Consider the following 9,258-nt stretch of genomic DNA (forward strand, 5'->3'; position numbering starts at 1 on the left):
CAGTTTGACTTGGTTCTTCCCTGTGCTTATTTGATTAGTGGTGTTTGCCATGCTGCTTGCATTTGGGAGAGATCGTTCCTGCTGGCAGTGTCTCTCTGGGATCCCCTAGAGGTCTGGGCCTTTATCTTTCTCCAGAGCAGTCTCCGGTATGGCCTTTCCAGAGGCTGGTGGTGACAGCCGGGACCGCTGCTGGTACCTTTTCTCGTGGCAGCGTCTTTGAGTCGAAGGGGGCTCCGTGTTGGGATTTCTCCTGTGGCCGGGATTTCTCACTGCAGCAGTGAGCCTGGCCTCCCACCTGGCCAGGTAGCTGATGGTGGGACCTTGCCCTGGGCGGCCCGAGTGCCTCCAGGACTCCTGTGCCCCCCACACCCCCAGCTTTGACCTGTTTGTGGCTTCAGCGTAAGAGTCACAGCTATCTTCCCCTCTGCTGATTCCCCCGCCCTGCTACAGAAAATGACACTCAGTCTGTGGTTCTTAAAGTTAAGACAGGCCCGGGAGTCCCTACAAATTTGGGGCACAGCAGGAACGCCAGTGCCATACTTCCACTTGGCTGGGAAGCATTTATGGGGCACCTGCATGTGCCAGGCCCCTCGCTAGATGCTTTCCCTCTCCTTGGCCCTCACAACAACCACAGAGGGGGCTGGCGGAAGCTCGGACAGGTGAATTAGGTGGTCCCAGGGCACAGTAAGTGGTAGTGGGGCCAGGACTCAAACCCAGGCCAGGGCCCGTGTCCTGTCAGGGAGGGGTGGCTGCCCCCCCCCCACCCATCCCATTCCCTCCTGGGCTCCCCGGCGCCCCCAACACCAGATGCTTTGCTGCTTTGCACCTCTTGTTTAGAGGGAGGGTTGCCATGGTGAACACCTGGCAGGGAAGGGAGAAGGAGGGGCAAGCCCAGCACAAAAGGGCCATTTCCCAAGTCCTAACTGGAGGTGAAGCTGGAGGTGAAGCTGAAGCTTCCTCTCCCTTCAGCCCCTCACCCTGAGGTGCCGTTTCCATAGAAACGCAAGGCCCGTTGCGTTTCCTCCCTGCTGCCTTTCCTAAGTCTCAGCAGCCAGTTCCCCTGCTTGGAGACTTAGACGGTCACTGCTGCTGCCCTCTGAGTGTTTGCACGCGGTGCCCGGGAGCCAGCCGAGCACGTGCAAGTGCACCCTGGGGAAGCTCCTCTCCTGAGTGCCCGACACACGGCACATGGTCAGGAAGGCCCCAGGGATGCCCGGAGGATCACGCCGGTCCTTCTCTATCCTTCAGAAGAAATCCAGACTGGCCTCCCGCAGCCCAGCCTCTGCCCACCTGGCTGAGTATCCAGTTCCCAAGGGCCTGAAATTCAGGTTGCTAATGAGACCTTTCCTCTCCCTGCTGCTTGCTTCCCTCAAAGGCAGAGGCGAGAAGCCGGACTCCTCTCCCCAAAGGCCCTTTTATTGGCCTCCAGCCTCCCAAATGTTTGGCTGCATCTGGACTGTCCTAGTGCCTCGTCTCAGGCAGAAGCTAAGTCACTAGGACTCTGTGCGCCGGAGGGTGGTGTTCCTGACGGCATGGGGCCCCCAAGGTTGGGACTAGTAATTTCAGTACTCTCGGAACGTCACCTGGGAGGGAATCACTTTAGCTTAGGGCCCTCATCTAAGGAAAGGATCCTTTTCCTACAGTGAACATGCAGAACATCATCAGAATAGATATCAATGTGGGATCTCAGCTCCCAGTACTTTGCTCCCCATGCCCTGGACATATCCTTTCCCCTCCCTGGGGCGGTTTCCTATTCGAGAAGAGGAGGAGTTGAGCCAGGGAGGGTTTCTGAGGTCCCTTTGAGCTCCTGATTCTGACTGTCTGCTCTCTCCCTGCCACCCTCTTGTCAAGGGAGAGCCTGAGCTGATGGACAGGGTGGGTGGAAGAGAAAAATAGAAAGCTAAGTGCTGGCAGCCTGTAAAATTGCTTGGTGAAGTATATAGTTGTCAAACAGCATGCAAATGTTTGCAAGCCCAAGTGTGGCCCTTGGGAGAACCTTTGGAAATTCCTTCCTTTAGGTCTGGGGATCCAGGTGGGGGGGTACATGGGGTTGCAGCCCCCACCCCCTTGCCTCGTGGTGAGAAGGCTCATTGCGCCCTCTACTGGTGGAAGCTAAACTGCTTTTCCTTCTGGTTTTTCTCTCAGCTGAGACCTTGTTTCTGTGCTGGATGCACTTAGCACCTTTTCCCAAGCCTGCCACCAGTGTCCATCCAGGAGCTTGGGACAGGCCCTCTGGGCAGAGATCCCAATCTCAGGGAGCAGCATTCACTGGAGAGCCTTATTAAAACCCAGTGAGGAGGGGTACCTGGGTGGCTCAGTCGGTTGAGAATCCAACTTCGGCTCAGGTCATGATTTCATGGTTCACAAGTTCGAGCCCCACTTCAGGCTCTGTGCTGACAGCTCAGCACCTGGAGCCTTCTTCAGATTCTGTGTCTCCCTCTATCTGTGTCCCTCCCCCACTAATGCTCTGTCTGTCTCTCAAAAACAACAACAACGACAACATAGGAGTCTACCACTGGCCTGGGCTCAGGAATCTGCATTTTAAACAAGTGTCCTGGGTCCATGTGGGGAGTCCCCAGAGCAGCAGATTATGATGACACTTGGACAAAGCCCTGCTCTCATGAGGCTACCAGCCTAGGAGAAGAAGTTCCAGGTGATGTCCTGGGGCCACTCCCAGCCCCTCCAGGAAGATCATTGGGAAATGGCCAACACTCTTGACCATGGTTAAGGGAAGAAAGGCACAGACGTTCCCTGAGCAGATGCTGGGTGGATACATGCTAAGTGCCTTCACACAGAATTCACAACCATCCTGCCTGATGACATCGTTTCCCAGACAGGAGGTGCAGAGACGCAAGCCTCTATGTCCATGGTCATGCAGTGAGAAAGGGCATTGTGATCTCTTGCCTCCCAGGGCCTTGCACAAAGCATCCTGGTTATCTCTGGAAAGTTAGGGTTAGTGCCATTTCCCTACATCTTTAAAGATGTTTTGGAAGGGGCCAGAGGCTTCTTACACAATGGATTGTCCCCCTGGTATCCCACCAGTGGAGAGGAAGAAGAGAGTGGCCATTTACAGCCCAGAGTGCCTCTAGGTCACCAACTTCCAAAGTCCTCTTGCCCGCACTTTTCCCAGAGTTCTCTGAGGTGACTGCAGCAACAGTTGCATTTCTAGAACTCTCCTCGATTCCCGTGATTCATGCATGGGGGAGCCACCATAGCTGGCAATGTGGTCTGGTTCCTAGTGCTGTGGCTGCTGGGCTCCTGGATTTGGGACTTCAGGCTCTTCTGTGTCGCCCCCAGGAGCTGGAGGTCTCAGATATCTCTCTGGGAAATCTGGGCCCCTGTCCAAGATAGAAGGTTGGGAAAGTGCTTCTGGGGTTCCGAGCTCCATAAGGGGCCTGTGGGCCTCCAGTTCCAGGATAAGTCTACTCAAGAGCCGTCTTATGAAGACAGAGTTTCAGAATTCAGTGTCACTCTTGAGGCGCATGGGTTATGCCCCAGCTCCTGCTGAAGGTCTGATTTGATAAACCCAAGCTTGGTTACCAGCCGGGGCCCCAACCACACAGCAAGGTGAGGGGAGCCAGGTGAGCATCCTTCGAGGAACTGATCCTGCTCAGTTCTGGAAAAGAGGCAAGCATCCTTATTCTCACCGGCATATGCCATAATCCCTATGCCCCTCCGGGTTCTCTTGGGCCTAGCCAGGGCTTTCATCACCATCTAGGTGAGTGAGGGCATGTACCTCACCCGGTCAGTATCTATTGATGCCGCTATTATTGTTAGTATTGGTCTGAACCTTTAAGTAGCTTGCCGCTGCCTGGTCATACATTTTACTCAACAAGTACATATCTACGCAATGTCTGCTGTGTGCCAAGCACTGCTCTAAGTTCCTGGTACAACAGTGAACAAAACAAGCAAAGTCCCTGCCCTTACGGAGTGAATACCGTACTAGAAAGAGAGGGGCAGAGGAGGGCAATGACCCTTTCATAAAGGGTCATTGGGAAGGCCTCTCGGACAAAGGGACAAAGGGGTATTTGAACAGAGACTTGAATGAAGGGAGGGAGACAGCTGTGTGGACATCCAGAAGACGAATCTTCCAGAAAAGGGGAATATGAAGTCCTGAAACCCATAGGGAGGTAGAGCCCACGGGTCCTTGGCTGGTGCCCCAGGTGCCTCCTCCTCCCCCACACCTACTTTCAGTCTTACTACAGTGTTATCTCCCTTTGAAGTTTGACCTTCCCTTTGGACTGCCCATGGCCGTTCATGTTTTCTTCCCTGTGAAGCTGAGCAGGTCTGATTCTCCCCAGTCTCGCCGAACACCTGCACATGGTGGGCTCTTAGTCAATGGGCACTGAAGGAATGACACTGAAGGAATGACACTGAAGGAATGACGGAACACAGAGAATTCGCCCTCAAACCAATTTCTCTGTCCGAGGCATGCGGATGAATCCTGTGTCCAAAGAACCTCTGCAGGCATCTGTCAGCTTTCTGGAACGAGTGGGAAGCACACCCAGGCAAACTTGGGCTGTCGGCCCTGCCGCTCCCGGCTTCTCTGAGCAGGAGGGCAGGAGCGGGGGCAGAGCTCAGTCTTAGGAAGCAGGCTCCTCTAAGCCATACTCGTGCCCCTGCTTCCTGATGCAGGGATCGATCCACTTACCTGCCTCTAAAATGCTGCTGCCTCAGGGGAGGAACTCAGCATCTGCTCAGTAGGCCAAGCACATAAAACAAGCCACTGCAGAGAGGAAGCCGGGATGGCTGTGTCCATTGCCGCAGCAAGGGGACTGCGGGACAGCAGCAGTAATCACTTGGGCAGAGCTGCATCAGACACGGCCTGGCTCGGAAGATGACCCATGCTCCTTGACCCTTGGAGCCCTCAGGGAGGGGGCGGCACAGTCGTCCTGCTCCCTTCCCTCCTCCTCTAAGCCTTAAACGCCTCAGGCTTGGTCCCCAAGGAGGCCAGGCAGGACCTGTAGCAAGTCCTGAGGAGTGAGTCCAGTCCACACAGACCAGGTGGTGGTTAGCCTGGGGGCGGGAGTGGGGGGGGGGGGTTTGCTGCAGTCGAACCTGTTCAGTGTCTCCCTTGCTAATGGCCCAGAGAGGAGGCAGCCGCCACCTTAATTAAATTCACAGCTGGAGTGATCTGGGAAGGTGGTGTGCACGCAGGGGAGGTGACCCTCGCTCCTCGCAGTGTAGAGAGGGACCGGCAGGAAATAACTCAGCAGCTCCCACCTGGGAGGAAGACAGCCAGCGCCCCTGAGGACAGAGGCCACCTCGGAGGCCAGGGCTGCCTCCCAGCTCCCTGCTTCCCCCGCAGCTCCCACAGCAGGGATCCAGCCAAAGGAGCCCCAGGCCTCTCTGCTTGGGATTGTAAAGGAAGCAAAAATGGCTGGAAGGGGGCTGGGAGAAACGGGCTTCTCTGGCCAGGAGAAAAACAGCGTTCTCTCCCCCTTTCCCCTCGGTGAAGTGCGCTCCCTTATCCTCTGTTCTCAAAACCACCCCCCTGAACGTGTGGTCTGTGCCACGGTACCTGGCTCTCAGTCAGCCTGCTGACCCTGGTGGCCCCTTCCCGGGACGCCTGCTCAGTGGCAGGAGCTGACGCTGGATGTGGAGGGCTGTGGCGGCTGCCGGCCCTCACTGACTCCGGGAGCTGGTGGCCCCCCGTCCCTCGCTGTAAGACAGGGCTAATGCTACCTTCTCCAAGTGCAGCCGCCCAGGCGGGATTACCTGAGAGAACGACGGGTTGTGCTTTGTGAGCTGTGAGGCTGCATACAGTATTAGCTTCTGGCAAACTGCCTCTTGGAGAGACTTTTAAGTCATTGACTGTAGCTGTGGATTAGGGTTCTGGATCCTTCCCCCGCCCCCACCGCTGAGGTCAGGAGATGGCAGATCCCTTTGATATCCCAATCAGTGACAATCTAGCTGAGACGACCAGACCGGGAGAACCTTTCCTTTTGCTTTCCTGGGGGTGGGGGGGCCCTACTGACTCCAGATCAGCAGCTTGGCAGGGAGACAGTGACCCCAGCCCCCAAATTTGAGGCTTGAGCTGTGCACAGGAGAGGAGTGGGAGGCGAGTCTGCTGAGCGCTTCACTTAACGTCCTCCTTCGCCTGTGTCCCTTGTCTCTGCAGGCAAAACGAATCCCAGTCCTTCCAAGGCCAGCAATTGCGTGATCTCCTGAGCCACACAGGCCAGCAGTGGGCAGGACCTGTGGATGCCCCAGCCCTGTCCTATGGAGAATACAGGTCAAACCTTGCGCCAGTTTGCACTTCGGACCCTTACTTGCTTCCTGCCCAACAGCCTCCATCCTGGCCTCAGGGACCCTCAATCCCAGATGTGAGAGTCGGCAGCACATCAAGACAATCACACGCCACCGCCGTGAGACTGTCGCCGCCGGGCAGGGGTCACTCCTTCTTGTTTACATGAAGTGGAAGCTTGACTAATGTCTGCTCTCCTTTATGCCAGACCCCCTCCCTCCACTGGGCCAGCCTTGCCCTGCAGGTCCCCAGATGGGGTGAGCCCAATGCGATAGGGTCTCCAGGGCAGCCCCAGCCCCCTAACTTCTCCTTTCCCGGGCTTCCTGGTGCTTCTGGTCCCCCAAGAGGCTTGGTGGGATATGAGGGAAGAGGATGGGGCTCTGAGCCAGGGAGCCAGTCTTCCCCAAGTCTCTGAACTCAGGGTGGAAGGGGCAGCTAGGGCAGCCAGGGCGCCGGCCGCTGTCACCTTCCCAGCCTGGTTCCTGCAAGGCTCCTGTACTAGACCCAGAGTGAAATGAGGGGAAGGCCTCTCCTCAGCCAGTGCCAGGATCTGACTCTGCCATTCAGAGGGCTCTTGTACTGAAGTCTCCTTCGCCTCCCTCCCCACTGTCTTAGCAGTCTCCGCGCCAGTGGTCCAGACCTCCTTGGCTATTGCCTGCTGCAAGCACGTACGGGGATTCTCCTAGTGCCTTTAGCTGGGGCTGCTGCTTCCCTTTAATGTGCCTTGATTTGCAGCCCAGGGCAGGGAGAGAGAGCTTGGTTGGGAGTGGAAGGCTCAAGCAGTATGGGAGGTTGAGCCCTGCAGACGAGAGCATTTGTCCTTTCCCCCACCCCTGAGATAGCCCTCAGCCCCCTTCACCAGCCAGTGTGCCTGCTCCAGTTACATTCCAGCCAAAGACCGGCCTTCGTCTCCTGCCAAAGGACAGGCTGCATTTAGGAGCCTTAGCCTCCCCTCATTGCCACAACATTGGCCAGGGACAGCAGCCTAAAGTCGCACATTGCCCCCTCCCCACTTGTGTGACTGATGGGGTCTGAGGAGAGATTTCTGGAATGGACAACAGAGAAATTGCCAAACTTCAGGCTCTGAGAGCCGACTGCTGGGGGGCCCTAGACACAGGGGGGGCGGAGGGGCCCTCATCGCCCAGTGGAAGCGCCCTCAGGTGGCCTCTTTCAGCCTCTTCTGAACCAAACTCTTGTCTTTGTGTCTTTCCTTCTGCAAAAACCCTGGGGCACCAGCAGCACCTGGGGGAGGAGCCCAGATGCTGGCTTGAGGGAGGGCACTGGGGGCACTGAGGCAAAGCAGGAGGTGGGATGGCCCAGTGCAGTTGTTGGAGAACCTGGCCTCTCCGTGGTAGGAGGGGAGGGAACAGGGAAAGGAAAGGTGAGCCTGGTTCCCAGGGGCTCCTCTCTATCTTGAGGCTAGCTTCTAGGGTGTTGGGTGGGGGGGCAGGGGATCCCCAACCCACCTCCCTGAGCTTCTATGAGGATTAAACACTTCCTGGGAAGTGCTGGCAATGTGGCACGTGCTTGTTCTGGAGGGGAAGGAAGGGAGAGAGGAAACCGGGGGAGTGGAGGCTGGTGGTAGGGGGACAAGATCGCCCTTGGTGGGGAGAGTAGACGCCTCTGGGGACAAGGCAGGAGGCCCGGGGAAGGGACCAGCTCCTAAGGGCTCTTCCCAAGGGCTTCCTGTCTGTGCCCAGCCCCCCACAAGAGAAGCTGGCCTACGACACCCCTTCCCCTCTCCTGACCCAAAGCGGGCCCTGTTCTTTCCCAGGCCTGACATGTGGGAGGATCCACACTGGAAGCTCCCAGTCACTGCAGCCTCGAGCCCGGCCTGCCCTTTCTGCCTCAGTTTCCCCACGTGCCAAGACGGGATCTTCTCACTTTCTTCATAGGCACGGAGGTGGGAGAGCATGAGGAAGCACCGCCGTATAGTGGGCGGAGGGCTGGTGGCTGAGGCGGGACACCTGCCTCCACCACGGCCTGTCTCCTCCTCCCCTTCGGAGGTCTGGACAAGATGGCCTCTGAGCCCCTCCGGCTGTGAGGGCCTTGGAACGAGACAGCAGTCCAAAGATTGCTGGGGATCTTGAAGCACTAAAGTGAGGCTCCTGGTGTTCGCTCCTCTGCCCAGGCCCCGGCCCACTCTCCATTCTGCCTCTGGGCTTCTGGCTTTTAGTGCATCTGCCGTCTGCTCCAGCACTTGCACACACTTGGCGACGTATTCTCCCTCTCTCCTCACATCTCAAGGATACATCTGGCATTCTCAGATGGATGATAAGTTCAAGGGTGGATCATGCCCTTGGTACCCACGCTGCAGCATTCACAGGCCCGGTCACAGGGAAGGCCTCCGGGAGGGGGCAGGGATGAAGCAGCGCTCTCGGTATGGGGCCCTCCCACACCCCCCCACCACCAAGTTGCCCACTCTGCGTCCAGTTTCCGTAGGCTGAGTGCCAACAAGTGGCACAGCTGCTTGGGCACGCTGACCTCTGATGAGCAGAGGCAGCTGAGGGCCGAGACCCTGGGGCGGCTGCCACCTGGATCCTGCCACGTGGGAGCGGGGAGTACAGGACCCCTGCGCAGGGCTGAAGGCTCTCCCTTGAGAGTCGGCAAAACTTCCCAGTCTCCTGTGCCATGTGTCCCCTGGGGATGGTCAGTCCTATCCCTGGTCATTCAAGGGTGCTTTCAACACAGCCTCTCCTAACAACACTACCTCTGCCTGTGTAGAACTTAATAGAAGAGGCAAAAAAGGTGCCCTTGAAAGTGGAGAAAACAGTCCAGAGAGGGGAAGTTGGCCTTTTTTTCTTCCTATGATGATTTTCTTTTTAATTTACTGAGCCCCTACTATATGCCAGTGACTGTGCCAGATGCTTCAGTCACCTGCAGGCTTCAAACTAAGAAGAGCTCAGGAAAGAGCCCTGTTGCAAAAACGTTTTCCTGGGCGTTTGGGGCTTGAGCTTCCCAAAGTCGTGTGATGAGCAGCCCGGGCCTTGTTCCCATTTTTCAGATGAGGG

At 57.0% G+C, this 9,258-nt stretch overlaps 1 protein-coding gene across 1 annotated transcript in view; it reads left to right on the plus strand.

Annotated features, from left to right (window-relative positions):
* FAM83F (family with sequence similarity 83 member F) overlaps positions 1 to 6,429 on the plus strand; it is a 33,342-nt gene extending 26,913 nt beyond the window's left edge. The window contains exon 5 of the mRNA XM_042947882.1: positions 6,122 to 6,429. Within this exon, the coding sequence (XP_042803816.1) occupies positions 6,122 to 6,171 (50 nt within the window). The 3' untranslated portion in view covers positions 6,172 to 6,429. The remainder of the gene's footprint in view (positions 1 to 6,121) is intronic.
* Positions 6,430 to 9,258: the final 2,829 nt, after the last annotated feature.

Source organism: Panthera leo, chromosome B4 (assembly GCF_018350215.1).
Source record: "Panthera leo isolate Ple1 chromosome B4, P.leo_Ple1_pat1.1, whole genome shotgun sequence".
Classification (NCBI taxonomy): domain Eukaryota; kingdom Metazoa; phylum Chordata; class Mammalia; order Carnivora; family Felidae; genus Panthera; species Panthera leo.